General features: G+C 36.0%; 1 protein-coding gene across 3 annotated transcripts in view; it reads left to right on the top strand.

Moving 5' to 3' along the window:
- Positions 1-18,690, top strand: part of DCN (decorin) — a 55,452-nt gene that overhangs the window by 19,010 nt on the left and 17,752 nt on the right. For all 3 annotated transcript variants that reach the window (XM_072655557.1, XM_072655556.1, XM_072655558.1), the window contains one exon: positions 13,552-13,664. In XM_072655557.1, the coding sequence (XP_072511658.1) occupies positions 13,552-13,664 (113 nt within the window). The remainder of the gene's footprint in view (positions 1-13,551; positions 13,665-18,690) is intronic.

Genomic DNA, 18,690 nt, shown 5'->3' with positions numbered 1-18,690 from the left:
ACACATATTATGGGACATAAAATCAACTCTGAACTGAATATGGACCATCATCACATGCTAATAAGGCAATATTTTGTTGAACATAATATTCTCTGATTTCATTGTATGAATTTCAAAAGGAGCTATCCTGTCAACATGACTCCAATATATGGACATCTTACTACTAGTAATTCTAGGAATAGAAGTGTAGACTTGTGCTTTCATTGATTTAGAGAATCTTCAAATAAAAAAAAATTCCCTTTACAAAAATAAAAGGTGGCATCTCCTCTGTAACTTCTAACCTAGAGGAAATCTTATTGTAGTTGAAGGATTGCACCAAGTCTTCCTCATGGAAAATGGTATGTATGCCAAAATATCCACTTTTGAAATATAGTCTAATAATAATTTATAAATAAAAATGTTTTAAGTGTAAGCACATATGCATAGTTCAGGCGATTGAAAACAGTTTCAGTATCAAATTCCTGCCACAGTACAGTACCGTAACTTTGGTTCTATCGATAAATATTTTGGAGTAGTATGTAGAGGGTCTGACCTCAGGGTCAGGATGATCCAGGTTCAATCTTCATCTCTAATGTATTCTGGCTTTTGCTGATAGGCGAGGCACTGCTTTTCTCAGTGCCTCCCACTAACTCTCAAAGGTCTGTCTACAAATTGGGAAATAAATCTTAGAAGTGCACAAGAATAGTTTTAGGAAAGTTATTCTCTGAGGGAAGAAAATCTGTAAGTTACAGAGCAGGCACCAACTTACACGACTGGAAGGTTTTCCTCACAGGGGAACTCCATGTATCTATGAATCTCATATTGAGGTTTAAAAAAAAAACAAAAAACAAAAACTTGATTATTTTAAAATCTAAATTGTAGAAAGGTTTTGAAACTGGACAAGTCTTTTAACCTCAAAGACTTCAACAATTTCCAAAAAATCTAAATTACAGAAAGGTTTCAAAATTGCACAAATGAAGGGAGTTTCCACTCTGATGAAATCCTATGTCTGGATTCCATCTCTCCTTCCTGCCACCCCCAAAAGACATATCTGAGAAGATTGGGATCATGCTTAGCAAGGTCATTTTGCATATTGTGTTGGGGGTTTCTAGGTCTAATCTTCAGGAATTCACCTTGGAATGATGACATCTAAGACTAGGTTTTAGAGAAAATACTCCAAAGAAAACCATCAGCATGGGTAAATAAATAAATGGGGCTTCCAAAAGACATAAGAAATGCCAATTTTTTCCCCACTGTGAGCCATTTGAGTTGCATGTTAGCAGGATATGAAATATTTCCTCCTTTTTATTAAAGTTGTTTTAAAGTGTTTTCATGGCTTAGCTCTGTGAGGGCAGGAATGTATCCTGGCTAAATTTTATAAAGACCTCAGTACTTAGCTCAAAGTAAGTGCTTAATAATATGGACTGAATTAAATTCAAGTATTCTAGATAGAATCTTAGAGGACCTCAATGACAAATGGGATCAAGTTGGGATTCTTCCATATGGCTCTGGGATTTTAAACTGTCAGGTCAATGCTGGGGCATTGGGTAGAGACGCAGCCATGAAACTGGAAGATCAGGGCAGGTCAATTAGGTAGGTAACTCTCTAAAATTCTAAGTCTTAAGAGACATTCATTGGCAGAATGTCTTTTCTTAAATGTGTGTTCATCTGTAATGAAATTGCAGATCCAATAACCAGTCTTCTATTCTGTTGAATAAATAAAAGATAATAATTAAAATACAGCTAGAAAGATAAGGAGGCTCTCAATTTTGAGGGGGGCTGACAGTGCCGAACTGAGGAGTTGGACACGTGGAGAAGTAATTGGGAACAAATGAAAATTTTGGAGCAGGTTAATGAAGTGATCATCTAGTTTCAAAAGAAAGATTAATTATTCTAGAAAAGAATATGGATGGATATTCATCTGTTCATATGGATGAACAGATGAATGAATGAATGAAAAAGCATTTACTAAGCATTTATCTTGTGCTTGGCATTGTGTTAGTGCTGTGAATATCAATAATAGCAAGAAAGACAATTTCTGTCCTAGGAATTTATATTTTAATGGGAGAAGATCAATCAGTCAGTGAAGAAACATTTATTAATCACTTAAGTGTCAGACACTGAAGAGCTGTGCATATGGGCAGGAGTAAGGTAGAGGCCCAATTCTGGGCAAGAAAAAAGGAAAATCACTCACTTTTCAGGGTATAGAGTCCTGGGGGAAAATTCTGGGGGAGACAGGGTTAAGCAGGATGGTCAGAGGACAGGTGGCATGGTTTGAAAATGTGCAGGAAATGACAGAGAATCCTGGTTTTGAAGTACAGACTAAAGGAGATAGATAGATAGATAGATAGATAGATAGATAGATAGATAGATAGATAGATAGATAGATAGTTTAGGAGGCACATGGATTGGACTAACTAATCTCTAAAGGAACTTTCCACTGGAAAGTGGACAATCTATATTAGGATGATGGCACTTGGGAAGGAAAGGAAAAGAGGGGAGGAGAAGGGAGGGGAAAAATTATAAAGATATTATAAAGCTAAGATTGATAGAAACTGATAGCAGATTGAATATAAATGCTGAAGGAAAAGGAAGAACAGGTTTAAGAGCAAAGGAAGGAAGCCCAGATTTGAACACATTAAACTTGGAGTATTAATGATACAACTAATTAAGGGGTTTTTAAGATAGGTACAAAAGCATATCTAGAGTTCAGAGGAGAGATATTAACTAGTGATGGTGTTAAATCATTGAACTGGATGGGATTTGAAGATATGGGAACCAAGGAGATTTGTAAGGGAGCGAGAGTATAGAGAGGAAAGTTAAGAGATCCATGAACTGGAGATGGAGAAGTGGTTAGAGAAATAGGAAGAATACCAGAAGAGTGTGTTGTGTCTGAAACTAAGGAAAATGAAGGTATCTAGTAGAAAGGAGTGGTCAATTGTGCCAAAAATTGCAGAGAAAAAAGGAGGGTAAGGACCAAGAAGTGGTTAACAGAGTTGGTAATCTGGAGGTCATTGTTGTGAATGAAAGCTTACCTTAGAGTGGTGAGTGAGAAAGCAGAAGCATTAAGTATAACTTTCCCCAAGAAATTAAGTAATGAAAGAGAGAGGAGATATGGGATGGCAACTAGTTGGGGCAAGGGAGTCAAAGGAAGGCTTTCATTGGATTGAGGCACTGGATAGTTCTTAGTGCTCTTGAAAGATGATTGTTAAATTTTCAGTGTGATTGTTTACACCTTGGAAATCTACAAAAAATCACAAAGCAAAGCCTGATTTATTATTTGCTGGTATTCTAAATTCTGAAATGTTGCAGATAAAATGTTAATAATGCAGATTAAATTTTAAACTATGCCATGCACACACACACACACACACACACACAGATCTGATTATTTACCATTTAACAGTACAGTCCTTGATATGTTGGGACTGGGGAGACCTGAGCACGTCTAAGGGTAAGAGTGGATAAGACAGAGCCAATGGTGAAGAAAAAAAATGTATTTGAGAGAAGGATCAAAGTATCATACATTTAGAGTCCTAGGGAGCTTAAAAGAGGTGAGAAAGAATGAGATTAAGGGAAGATGTAACGGATTTATACTTAAAGAGTACTAAGGATACCACTTTGTTAAAGGCATCATTGGGTTATTTATATTTTATAAATAACTTAATCATATTCAATATTTCTATAGTGCTTTCAAGTTTGCATGTTGCTTTACATATATCTATATCTATAGCTATCTATCTATCTATCTATCTATCTATCTATCTATCTGTCTATCTAATCTCATTTGACCACACAACAACCCTGTAAGGAGGTACTATTATCTCCATTTTGCATATGAGTAAACTGAGGCTGAGAAAGGTCCCTTCAAGTCTCAACTCAAAGCGTTACCTCTTACATATGTTCCTTGATTTCTTCATTACTCAGTGCATCTGCATCATGGTAGGCTTTCACATATACGTATTTGTTACATATATTATTAATCTGTGAATTTGGAAACAGATTTTTTCTCCTTTGTATGATGTAAAACTCTTTGAGAATCACTACTGTCTCACTCTTGTATCTAGTGCGATGTTTGTCACAAGTTGCTGCTTATAAATGTTTGTTAGAATGAGACAGTGTAATGGATAGCTTGAGGGTCGTATTAGAACCTTAGCTCCTTTATGAAGGACTCTTACAAAGTTGATGATCAAAATTGCAAATAATAAGAAGGGTATGGAGGGGTTGCAATCTGCATCAGTGGAGGAAGTACTGAATCGATAGGTGTCTATACTATTAAATGGTAAGCTCCTTGAGGTCAGGGGTTTTGTGCCTCTTTTTGTATCCCCAGAACTCAGCAAGGTGCCTAGCACATAGGAGGTGCTTAATAAATATTTTTGATTGAGTGAATGATTTGATGAGATAACCTTCCATTTGTAAGTTTAGCATTACTTGTTCAATAATCATGTATAGGGCCAGTCTTCCACAGGTCCTTTTTGGAGAAGTTCACATAGTGAAAGAGGCTTGAAAATCCACATTTGCTACCTTTTTCCAAGTTGTAAGAACCTCACAGCAACTTTGGAAGGTTTACAGGTCAACAAAAACAAACAAACAAACCAAAATGTACCTGAAGGTATCTGGAGTATGTCAAGTTGCATTAGGTCAATGGTATGTCAATCAGCAAGCATTTATTATGTGCCTACTGTGTACCACATATTTTGCCAGGCATTGGAGATACAGAAGTAAAAGATGGCCAGGTCCTGTTCAAGAACAGGTGAATTATTTAAATAATTTTAACCTAATTTTCTTCCTTTGAATTTTGAAGGGAAATAAAAAAAATAGCTTCATCTCCCTAGTTACTCAGTAATAGAGAGAAAATATAAGAATAAACAGACTGAAAATAAACAAAGCTTTGGATTGATGTGATATATGGGGTACATTTTGAGAAACTCAAAGGAATTATGGTGCAAAGACCTCTACTTTCTCCCAATAATGTACCCCATATGTCAATCCAAAGTACTGCATGGACTTTGAACATCCCTGCATTTGACCATAAGGATAATTCTTGGCAACATCGCTAATATTTAGGCACATAAAAATATAAAGTCAAAAAAAGATCAACATCCTATTCTCAGTTGAAATCCCAGATGCAACTGAAGAAAATAAGATTGGGAACCAAGCTCTTGTATAAATCTTGGAGTTTGGAAACATGCCATTGAAAAATGCATGAAATTTTGGAATGACCTGGCCTTTATCCACACTGATGTTCACCAGATTTCTTACAGTTGTTAAAAGAACAGTCATTTATCACTGGGACAGCTGTGAGGAAAAGTAGTTATTTATTTTCCTTCATTTCAGAAAGTACTTTTTTGCTGACAGATTTTATGAAAAAAGAGTAAATCTTTAAAAAAAAATTCAACTAAATGCATTAAAAAAGAAACTGAAGTTCCTTTACACACACACACACACACACATGCAAACACATACGTATATTATACACACAAACATAAATATATAAATCACATTCACAGGTGCAGGTAAATTTACATATGTTTAAAAATAAACAACTGTAGAATATTTGGGGAATAGTTTGCCAAAACTATTGTTCAGCCTCTGACACTTTATGAATGATTGCTTCTAAATAACCTTTACTGATTTAGAGAATAACAAATAAATTTGTGGGCTTACCTAATGACAATAGATGATAAACTAAAAGGGATGAAACACTACAGTTGATAAAGGAAAAACTGTGTCTTCAGAAATTTGTCAGAAATCATATGCCCATGGTTTAAGTCATTAAAAAACAGCAACTAATAAACTATTGCATTTACCTATACATTTGTTTTAAATTGGTTTCACACCAGTCACCAAAACAATCCACTTAAAATAATTTTGAAATCATTAGATTATATTCCTTTGTTGTTTCTGAAATTCTATTACAGCTCCTATGAAGAAAATTGTAGGTTTTTAATTGCTATCTAAATTAATGGATAAATCTACTTGACAGTCACATTTTAAGGATAACTACAAGATTCGTTGCCTTCAATATAAACGTCTTAAGGATTTGTAGTTAGCAGCAGATTTTTTTAGTTTATCTTTCTCTAATAACTTTTAAATTGTAAAACATTGGATTACACAGAAAATTAACTATTTAGAAAGTAGATGTACATAATTTGAAATTCCAAGTGAATCACGCTTTCTCGATAATTGAATCATTAGTCATTGACTAAATAATCAGTCTTACAGGACCATTTCTCTCTTAGGCAGAAGAGAAGAATAAAGTAAAATGTTATCCATTACTAAATGAGGAAGGAATGAGAGTAACATAAGATACCATTTCAATGGCATGCTATTTTTCTAATATATATATATATATGTATAAATGTTTTATATATATATAATGTTATACACACATGAACATATATGTATGTATCTGTTTATCTGTCTGTCTGTTTGTCTCTGTATCTATTTAAACTGACTCTTCTCCCAATTTAACTGCTATGTGAAACATGGAGAAATGCATCTTTGAAGGGTAATACCTGGTTTGATGTTTGCTACTACTAAAATAGAGGTGAATTGACTCCTCATGTTGCCTATAGTCTGGTTGTTTGCTCCAGTATTCCTATAATTCAGAGTAGTTACCACTATATGACAAATAGTTCTTTGTTAGATTAGGTAACAGGTGAAATCTTTCCAGTATAGCTACAGCGATTTAGGACAAAAACAGGATTTAAGCTTTTTGTATGATATACTTTTCACTTCAAAGAAATAATTAATTCTTGGTAAGAAATATGATTTCACTTAGTCTGGCCAAACTTCTTTTAAAAAGAAATTTCATGTGAACTTTTAACACTAGTAGGATCAGGTATATCAACTGATGCAAAAAAAAAATTACTTGGTCCTTTTAGGTATTTTAAAATCTCAATCTGTCTAGTGTATATTTTGAACAGACTCAAACATTTATGGCAAATTGTTTTTAATATGTCAATACAGTCAACATGAAGACTTTTTATTTAGTTGACAGATATATTCAAACTTGCATTGCCTCAAAGTGATGGAATCTCAAAATCTCAGGGTAAGAAGAGATCACCATGGCAATCTAGTCAAGCCCACCTTCAGTTAAGTGTCTGATCTATAATATAGGTATTTTTTTATTTCTCTTCATTGCCTATAGTTCAGCAAATTTTTGTGATTGTTGAGGCATTTGTCATGTCTGACTCTTCATGACCTCATTTGGGGATTTCTTGGAAAAGATAATGGAGTGGTTTTCTATATCTTTCTCCAGCTCACTTTATAGATAAGAACTGAGGCAAACAGGATTAAGTGACTTGCCCAGGGTCACACAGCTAATAAATGTTTGAGACCAATTTGAACTCAGGTTTTCCTGATCCAGGCTGGCACTCTATCCACTTTGTCGCCTAGATGCTCCTGCTTGGCAGGTAGTAGGTACTTAATAAATAGGTAATAGTGATATAGTACTTCAAGGTTTGCAAAGTACTTGATACATATTGTCTAACCTCAATAACCCAGGAAGTTGGTGCTATTATTATTATTATGATGTCCCTTTTATAGAAAAGGGAAACTAAGGTTCTTTTAACCTTACCCAGAGTCATCACACCAACAGTATGGATCAAAAGCAAGACTTGAAATTATATTTTCCAGTCTCTATGGCCAGTTTTCTCTCTGTCACACCACATTACCTTCTCAGTATATGTTGCATAATTCATTCTTAGGTTGATAAGTTTGGAGAAGTTCAGAGGAAAGGGGTCACTTGGGATGGTGATGATTCTGGGAGAATTTCTAGAAAAAGTAGGAATAAATGGACTTTGATGGATAGTTAGGATTTGAGCCAATGAAAACAGGGAAGGAGGAAAAGATGGTCCAAATAAGAGGTACGATTCAAATAATAACAGTGGTGATAATGATGTTTGCATTATCAGAAAAGTAAGCACAATGCTGATCTACACAGATCATGCATTTAGAGCTATCTTAGAGGTCATCTAGTGTAACCTCCTCTCATTTTACATTTGAAACAATGGAAGACAAGAGAGATGGAGAGATGTGCCCAAGACCACCTTGGTAGAAAATAGCAGAGGCTAGATATGAACCAAAGTCCTCCCACTTTGGATATTGGGAGCTTTCCACAGCTCCACATTGTCTCCACTCCATAATATAAATGGATAACCATGCAGTGTTAGTGAAAAAGGAATGAATCTTGGATTTAAAGGCAGACTTTTATGTTGGTTCTACTTTTTTTTTTCATTTTAATATGAACTTAATAATTTGAGACTTCAAAGAATCTATGATCTCATTAATGTGGGTTTCTCCTCCAACGATGTAGATAGTGATCAATCACATTCCTTTTGCTGTCCCTGTGCCTTTTCGGACTGTTAGAAAAGCCTGTCTGTAACCTCCCATGAATCCTCCAAATGAGTTCACCCATTGAGAAACTCATAAACTTAAAAACCCACACAATACCCTCATAAATGTACAGAACAAGGAGAAAAATCTTACGTGGCAATCCTAGTACTTGTTTGGTCCCAAGGAAACTAATAAAAAACAAGCCAAACAAAACATGTTTCTCTTTTGTGTACTTTTCCATGTTTCTTTAAAGTGCTACCATTGCATGGTGTTTATTCCCTTTTTTCTCCCTCCCTTTTCTCTATTTCTTTCTCCTATCCTTTTCTTTATTTTCTTCCCTCTCTTTCCCTCTCTCTCTGTCTCTGGATCTCTGTCCTATAAGTATCTCAAACTCATCATATCCAAAATTTTCTTTTCCCTTAAACTTTCCTCTAAACCTCCACAGTACTCTGAGTGACATCAACAGTCTTTTATTTATCCAATTTTAAAGTCTTAGTTTTAATTATTTCTTCTCCTTCACCCCCATATTAAATCAGTTGTCAAGTCTCGTCAATTCTATCCAAAAACATGCTTTTGCATTCGTGTCCTTCTCTTTATATATATATATATATATATATACATATATATACATATATATGTATATGTATATATATATGTGTATATATATATATATATATACAATACCCCTAATTCTTTCTTTAAATCCAATAAACAATTAAGTGCCTACTATGTGCTAAAAATTGTTTAAGTGGTTTCCTAATTGGTCTCCCCAATTCCAGTCATTTGTTTCTCTAGCACAACTTCAAAATAATTTTCTTAAGTCAATCTTCCACATGATATCTGAATGATGATGAGATACTTACAAAATTCAGACATGGAGATGCATAGTGCTTTGCACATGTCAATCAATCAATCCTTAGGCATTTATTAAGTACCAACTATGTGCCAGACACCTTACTAACCACTGAGGATACTTGTAAAATGAACTAAGAAATCCTTCTTCTCAAAGGGTTTATAATTTCATGTGAAAGAAACAAAAGTGCATCTAAAAGTATATTCACAATAAATTCAAAGTGAATAAATGTAAATCCATACAAAACAATTAAACACAAGGAGATTTGTGAGGGAGAGCAATAACATTTTGTTGAGCAGAAGCTCGGGAAAGGCTTCCTGTAGAAAATGGTAACTGAGTTTCATCTTAAAGAAAAGACGCAAGCTGTGAGGGAGAGGTGAGATGGGAGGGCATTCCAGGTGTTGGCCATAGCCATTGCAAAGGTCCAGAGGTGGAGATTGAGTATCCCATGTGCAGAACATTTCAGCTAGATTACAGAATGCTAGAAGGCATTCTCAAATGAGACTTGAGAGGCAGTGTGGAGACAGGTTGTGATTGATTTTAAAAGGTATATAGTAGAGCTATGGTTTCTCCTGGAAGTAGTACTGAGGTAGATAGAGTAGGAAAATGGTAGAGTCAGATCTTCCCTAAAAGGAAGGAGTCAATTTGGAGGATGGCCTGGAGTGGGGAGAAAATCTTGAGAAAGGGAGTTCAGTTAGGAAGCTCTTTTTATAATGTGGACAAGAGATGATGAGATCCTGACCTAAGGATATGACTATGTGAGAAGAGAGAAGGGGTCATATGCAAGAAAGGCTATGGAGGCAGATATAGCACAGTAGGCACTGAATATTTATTGATTTCAAATGAACCAGATGGAAATGTATGGGAAGCAGATCCAGGCATGGAGAACAATCTAAGAGATGGAAGAGGGGATAGGAAGAAACTGGGCAAGTGAAAACATGGATTCCCTTCAGATCATGACTTAAGAGCTAGCTTCTACATGAAGCCTTTCCTTACATTCCAAGCTTCTAGTGCCCCTCAAATACCTTTTAAAAATAGTATGTATATATACATATAGATGCACATGCATGTACACATATATATACACACATATGTATATATAGTGTGTATATCTATCTATCTATCTATCTATCTATCTATCTATCTATCTATCTATCTATCTATCTATCTATAGATATACACAGATACCCACACATATATCTCAGCTAGGTGGCACAGTGGATAGAGAGCTTGGCCTAGAGACAGAATGACCTGAGTTCAAATATGGCTTCAGACACATATTGGTAGTGTGTGAGCCTGGCCGAATAATTTAAATCTCTTTGCCTCAGTTTCTTCATCTGTAAAATGAGCTGGAGAAGGAAATGGCAAACCACTCTGGTATCTTTGCTAAGAAAAACCCGAAGAGGGTCATGAAGAGTTGGACATGATTGAACAACATGCACATTTTATATACACACATGTATATACACATACACACATACATACATACACATATGTATATAGAGTGTATATATAGGTAATATGCATAGGTACATGCAAATTGTATCCTTTTATTGAATATGACCTTCTTAAAGGCAGGGGCAATTTCTTTTCTGTCTTTGTATCCCCAGTATCTAACACAATTCTTGGAACAATTCACAGGTTCCCAAACTTATTTGGCCTACTGCTCCCTTTAAAAAAATACTCATCGCCCCCTGGAAATCTACTTTCTTCAACTTTTTAATGTTTCTTTCTTTTTTCTTTTGAAATGTGTGTTATTTCAAACTACTACAGGCCCCTGGATCATTCCAGTGCTCTCTGGGGGCAGTTTCACCAACTTTGGAAACTTAGGTTTAGGTGTTTAATAAATGCTTGTTGATTGATTGTAATAGGCGGAGTAGTGGAAAATAAGCCTAGGAAGGTATGTTGGAACCAGATTGGGGGGAGAGCCTTAAATACTAAGGAATTTCTATTTTATGTAAGGAATTTATATTTTATTCTCTAGGCAATAGGAAGATGTTTGCATAGGAGGACAGTTACAAATTCATATCTATGTATACTAACCAACTACATCAGTAAAAAAAAAAATCTCCATCAGCAATTTGGGTCCTGTTTTGCTGATCTATCAAATTAGGGCATTGTCCTAGATGGTTTCTTAGGTCACTTTCATGAGTCTATATCATAGGGGTAAAATCCTTCTCTCATACTAGAGGTAGATGGATGAGTGATAGAATCTCCCAATGTCTTTACTAGCCCTAGGATTATGTGATATATTACAAGCAATGCTTGCCAACAACTGCTGAGATTAACTGCTTCCTGGGCTGCTAAAGACTGCCTGCTAAAGGTCTCTGTCAGCACTCATCTTGATTAAGTACCAGTCAGTACCATAGGTTTGCCATGAGACTCACCCTGGTAAAGAAGGGCTAAGCTAGAGTTAATGCCTTTAATATCTGGATGTACCCTCCCTCACCCAAGTTCTAAATTCTGACTTTTCCCTGGTTTCACACTGATGATGAGATCTATTCCAAGCTTTGAGATATGAAAATGCATGAATTTTACCCCAAGCAGTTTCCTGCTGAACTCAAGTTCAGGGACATTACCACAATTATTCTTGTCATGTAGCCAGATGTGCTGTGCTTTGACATCCTTCTCACTTTATGTCCCACCTGGAGCTTGTTTGTTTGTTTTTTTCAGTTTGGCCAGGACCCAACATTAAGTCAGATGTTGAAGTTAAGTCAAACATATAGAAAGAAACTCCATTAAAAATGAAGATATTGGAAAGGCACTATGAGAAGCAAAGATATGGAAACATTTGCCTAAATTTCCCCTCTCAAGGAGAAGCATTTTACTATCTCTTTATGCTTTCTGTTCAAGTATCTAATTAACAGAAATTTGGCAGAGGTTTCCACTTCCCAAAAGGCATACAAGTAGGAAATTATCATTTCCTAAAATGGCAGCCGTTGCTATTACAAACCTCAATTGAATACATTCCTGCAAGGCTGACTACTTTTTCTACCAGTTGTTGAAAATGTTTCACTCATTAATTCTCCATGGATGATTTCTGTAAGTCAGCCTAACTGAAAATTATCCTATTGTTAGCTCCTCTCACCTTTCTCCTTTTTAAATATATTTCCAGAATGGGAAAGACAGTTGACTATTGATCTGGGATCAAGAACGACCTTGAGTAAAAATGATCAGATTAGTAAAGACATGTGAATAAAGCTTAGAAACAATCAAGAACTGAGTGATTAACAAAACAAAAGTGTTCTTTAACCTAAGTCTTTCTCTTGGAAAACAATCTTGGTTATGCAATACTAGAGAGGTAATTTCCACAGTCTTTTGATATACAGGAGTAGCCAGTTATCACTTTTATCAAACGCTCAAAGTACATTCAAATTAAATGTTTTAAACTACTCTAAGACCAAAGAACTAGAATGATTCCTTGTAAAGTGACTTGTATACAGTTAATACTTAATAAATTCTGGTTGAAGGAAATGGAAAGGAATACTATCATTGTGATAAGATTCCAAATGTGTCTTATCCTCATTGACCCTGTAGACTGATTGTGAATCCTTCTGACCTTTGTAGACCATTTGATAATCCATGGCTAAAATCCATACCCAAGCCTTCCTCCCCATCTCCCTCCCCCTCCCCAGTTAAATTGTCAGAAAGATGAGAACCATAAGGATGATCCAACATCTTAGCATGATCATTTTGTTTCCATGACTTCATTTTAGCTCCATAAAAACTATTCAGAAAATGGTCCCAAAGAGACACTTAGATTGAGACTATCCAATACTCCTTTGGCACATGAAACAGAAACTGAAGAGATTTCTCTTTCAGAAAACTTGGATAAATTGTCAAGTTTGTGAGACAACCAAAAAAAAATAGAATTGTTCATTTCATTTACTCCAGGGTAAGACTGTCTTTGACACACTTATCTTGGAAAAAAATCTTTATCTTTAAAACTGACAATTTAGATATTGTTAAAATTTTCTTATCAGAGTGTTCAGGGAAGATATTAGGATCTTGACATTTGACTCATACAGACAACCTTATCGAAGGAAAACATTTAAAACAAAAACAATGAAAGGGAACGAGTGTTGTTGCTGAGTGCATGGGTTGGTATGTACTCTCTAGAGAAACAGAGATTTGCAGGAGATCAGACTTCTGGGGAGGAATATCTAGTTCAGTTTATCATTAAATGAAGAAAAAAATGCTGAGCCTTAGAGGGAACAGATAAAGCACATATTTTTAAGCCACTCTCCAAGTAAATCCCTGAAGAAGAAAGGGAGGTTTCTGGGAAAGCAAATTATTGCAACATGAAAAGACTTTGTAAAATCACAATTTGTGATTAGGTAGTCTTTTCTACTAATCACTTATCTTTCTGCCCTTCACAGGCCTGGAATCAGTGCCAAAAGATCTCCCTCCAGACACAACCCTGCTGGATTTGCAGAACAACAAAATTGCTGAAATAAAAGATGGGGATTTTAAGAATCTGAAGGATCTCCATGTAAGTAAATAAAATAAACCACAACACACACACACACACACACACACACACACAACTGAACTGGCCCTGAGATGATCTCAAAGTAAAATAAAACACACACTGTGTGAGTAAATCATAAAAATACCCAATTACTTTCCCTCTAACCTCAATAAATTGTCTGTCTCTGTCTCCGTCTCTCTTTCTGTCTGTCTCTCCCCTCTCTGTCTCTGTCTCTTCATATTTCTCTATCTCTCAATCATTATCTCTCTGTGTCTCTCTGTCTCCTCTGTCTCCCTGTCTCTCTGTCTCTATTTGTCTCTCTCCCTGATTCCCCCTACCTTCCTCTCTTCTCCTTTCTCTCCCTTTCTCCCTCCATCTCTCTCTGTGTTTATTTCTCTTTCTATGTCCTTTGTCTTTCTTTTTGTACTCTGTCTCTGTCTTTCTTCCTCCCTCCCTTGCTCTGTCTCTCTCTGTCTCCATCTCTCTGTCTCTATTTCTGTCTCTGTATCTTTTCTCCTTCTCCTCCTCCCTCCCTTCCTCTCTCCCTCTCTCTCTCTCTCTCTCTCTCTCTCTCTCTCTCTCTCTCTCTCTCTCTCTCTCAAACACACACACACACACAGCATCATATTTGTTAATCCATAAGAATGCTTTCCACTCCTTGTATACATCTCATGCCTTTACCATCTTTTGTTTTTAACCTCTTCTACTTATTCTAGTTCTGGATTTTGCTGTCGTAATCTTCCTAGACTTTTGTTTCCCCAGCCCTAGAAAGGATACAACCATTCTCCACTTTGCAAAATGGCACAAGGTATATGGTACCAAAGCCAGTCTTAGTGTCTGTGCTTAAGTCCTGCCCCTAATCCATCCTGGCTCTAGACCTTAGGCAACTTCTTTATCTTCTCATTGATTTCAGACAAATCCTGAAGACTAGAATTTGGACAATATTTGTTGAGTATGCAGTTTGAATAAGCAGTTGTTAACTGAGAGTTCTCAACGTGGATAGGTCTCTCCCTCTCCTTCAAAATAAGATGAAGAATGAAAATATCTTAGAAATGATTAGATTAATCTGTATTTTTTACATTTTTTTTAATAGCTAATGGCAGAATTTCAATGATGCAGAAACAACTGTTGGTTCAGCTTATCATACGTTATGTGTGTCCTGGCTTTATATTCCTAGGTTAATTGCTTTTTGAAGAGCTTTCTGACTATTTAATAGTCTTGGAAGTGAATTTGCTGACTCTGGAATCCTACCATCTAATGAAAGATAATAAACACAAATTCACTTTCACATACTGACCACCTTAATTTTGGGAAGGACTTAGGAGAACAAGAGGGGTGTGGGACAAAGAGAAGTTGAGTTTCAGCTGCGATGCTACTGACAGTGTCTTGGATGAGGAATTTCTCTTCGGATCCCAGTTTCCTTATCTGTTAAAAGAATGTTGGATGAGATGGCCTTTAAGCTCCCTTCCAACCCGAAAATCTATGATCCTGTGACAAACTTAATGAATCTTGTGCTCTTCCCTCTGCAAATGTGGCTGTTTCCCAAGATTTGGTCCTTGGCATTCTCTTCTTCATGGATCACAAGTATTTTGAAACAAACATTTAAATTCTTTGAAACATGGGAATTTTAGTTCAGGGTTCTTTCCCTTGTACTCTGTTAAAATACCTATAGGGTTGGGGCCTGGACATATAATTTGATTAAAATAGGGACTTTTTGAGTGAGCACATTCCCTCAGTCCATGCAGGTTGCTCCCTCTTTTTGGAAATTTTTAATCTTAGAGAGTTGTCTGTGATACTGAGGTTAAGGGGACCTGCCCACTAGTCTCAAAGTTACAGAAGTAAGTTTGAACCCAGGTCTTCCTGGCCTTTGAAGCCTCTTCTCCATGCATCATGCTGTACTTCTCTCAATGACTATACTGAATTAAAGCCCAAATTCCTTGTTCTCATTTAAATGGTCTTCCCCATTCTGACCCCAGCCACTGCTACTGTCACTGATTCACTTCAGTTGTGTCTTACTCTTTGTGATCCTATTTAGGGTTTCTTGACAAAAATATTGGAGTGGTTTGTCATTTCCTTCTCCACCTCATTTTACAGATAAGGAAACTGAGGCAAATAGGGTTAACTGACTTGCCTAGGCTCACATAACTAGGAAGCATCTAAGTCTAAATTTGAACTTAGGTCTTCCTGACTGCAGGCCCAGGTCTCTACCACAGACCATGTCCGCCCACACCTTCCATCCCCAACCTACTATTTCAGTCTAATCTCCTATGATGTCTCAAACTGAATACATTACTCCCCTAGTCTTTTCTTCCCCACAAATTTATTAATTTGTTTTCAGTTTTCAACAATCACTTCCATAAGTAGTAAATTTTCTCATCCTCCCTCCTCAAGACAGCATGCAATCTTATACGGGTTCTACACATACATTCCTAGTAAACACATTTTCACATTAGTCCTTTTCATAGAAGAATTAAAAAGAATGAGAGAAACCATGAGAAAAACAAAATGTAACAAAAGGGAAAATAGTCTGCTTCATTCTGAGTTCTGTCTCTATAATGCTTTCTCTAGATGTTGATGGCATTTTTCATCAAGAGTCCTTTGGAAATGTTTTAGATCTTTGCATTGCTGTGAAGGGCTAAGTCTACAAGAAACAGTCCTCTCATCCTGTGGTTGTTACTGTGTACAATATTCTTCTGGTTCTGCTCATTTCACTGAACATCAGTTCATATAAGACTTTCCAGGTTTTTTCTGGAGTCAGTCTGTTCATCATTTCTAATAGCCCCATAGTATTCATTACATTCATATTCCAGAACTTGTTCGTTTATTCCCTGATTGATGGGCATCCCCTCTATTTCTAGTTCTTGATCACCATAAAAAGAGCTGCTATGGACATTTATGTACATGTGGGTCCTTTCCTGTTTTTAGGATCTCTTTGGGATACAGCCCTTTGACTCCTCCAATCTTGACTTAATTACCAGTCCCCAATATATCTTGTACTTTTCTATATCTGCATATCATTCTCACCCACCTAAAATACCTTCTTCACCTTGCTACAAATAAAAAACTTAACTAGCTAAATTTCAAGGTCATCTGAAGTCCTATATAATCCGTGGAAGCTTTTCTAACCATCCCAGTTTACAATGATTTCTCCCACCAGTAAATTTTCATAGCACTCATAATCTTCATTATTTATCCTTCTCTTTCTTTTTGACTTATTTCCCCAATCATGTCATAGATTTTTTGTGGTTTGGAACTCTCTTACTTTTCTGTAGCCTGCTCCAATATTGAGAGTGATGCTCAATACACTTGCTGATTTGAACTTGGCAACCAAAGAACAAACTTTTATTTTTAAAAGTCTTAGAACGATTATTTCTCTTCTCAAAGATCCAATTATGTTCTCCATGGAAATCTTTCCCAGACATTCTGCAGAGATCTATAACTCCTCTTTATTTTTCTAAAAGAAGAGCAACAAAGAGCTTGGATGATTTGAATCAACAGATAATTGCCCCATACCTCATTCTAGAATTGAATTACAACCTCATTCTGCCTTTAAACTAAGTTTCTAACAAGAATTGAAATTAACTAGTTTGGGTTGCAGTCACACTTAGGAGGGGGAATTATGTTTAATGAGCTCTAATTTGTCTTCCATTTCTCTGTTCACAACCTTATGAACCTGAAATTTGTGGTCAGCTTAAAGAATACATATATTTAATTTCAATAATCTTTTATTTAACTGTTGAACCAGCATTTTTTAATCAAAAATTATGTGCCATTCACTGGGAATACAATAAAAAAAGAAAGGAAAGAAGGAAAGAAAGGAAGGAAGGAAAGAAAGAAGATAAAAGAAAGGAAAGAAAAAAGAAAGAAAAAATAGGAAGAAAGAATTTCCTAATGCAAGTATCCTAGATTTGACTGGAAGGCTCTTTGGAGATTATAGAAGTTGACCACCTCATGAAAAATGAGGACTACAAAAGGATGATGTAACTTACAGGGGTCACATGCCTAGTAAATGTCAAAGTCAGTTTGATAGACTTAGCTCATCTCAGTAATGAATCTAAGACAGCTTCAAAAGACTCACAATGGAAAATGCCACCCACATGCAGAGAAAGAACTTTGGACTCTGAATGCAGAGAGAAGCATGCTATTTGTTTTTTGTTTTTTGTTTTTATTTTGTTACTTTGTTTTGTTTCTTCTTTCTCCTGGTTCCTCCTATTAGTTGTAATTCTTCTTCACATCATGACTAATGTGAAAATGTATTTAATATTAAAATATAAGTAGAGCCTATATCATATTGCACACCATCTTGGGGAGGAGGGAGGGGTGGAAGGCTGGAGAAAATCTAAAACTCAAAATCTTATGAAAGTGAATGTTTAAAATGAAAAATTAATTAATTAATTACTTTAAAATGTCAAAGTCAGGATTTGAACCCAAGTCTTTCTGACTCCAAGTTTATCACCCCATCTCTAGGTCACTAATGCTTTAAGGAATTTATATTATACAAGGAAGTGCAATAAGTCTGTTATTCAGTTTCAGTCATGTCCAACTGAAAGACTGCTTGGTGCTGCAAGCAGAGCACCTATATTTAAATCTTACCTCTGATATTTACTTTCTGTGTGACCTTGGATAAAGCACATAACTTCTCTGGGTCTCTTTTTTGTCTTCTGTAAAATGAAGGGGGTGGATGAGAATATCTGAGTTACCTTCTAGTTTCAAGTCTATGGCCTTATGATCTCGCACTGTCCTCTATGCTGGGGATCAGAAGATACGTTGCTTAAAACAATCATACTGACAAGTGAATGTGATCTTGGGCTATATTTTAAAAGTAACACCTTCAAGGAATATAGAGACGATAGTCCCTCTGCATTCTGTTCTCATTAGACCTCTTCTTTTTGTGATAAGTTCTGAGTATGGGACTAAAGGAGGGAGACCAGGAAATTCACCAGTATTGAGCTGGAGAGAACTTTGGAGGTAATCAAGTTCAAGGGCTTCATTTTATATTTGTGGAAAGTGAGGCCCATAGAGGTTCAGCAGTTTGTCCATGGTCAAA

The sequence above is a fragment of the Notamacropus eugenii genome, chromosome 3 (genome assembly GCF_028372415.1).
Source record: "Notamacropus eugenii isolate mMacEug1 chromosome 3, mMacEug1.pri_v2, whole genome shotgun sequence".
NCBI classification, from domain to species: domain Eukaryota; kingdom Metazoa; phylum Chordata; class Mammalia; order Diprotodontia; family Macropodidae; genus Notamacropus; species Notamacropus eugenii.
Note: the sequence above shows the minus strand (reverse complement) of the source record. Positions and strands in the feature narration are given on the sequence as shown.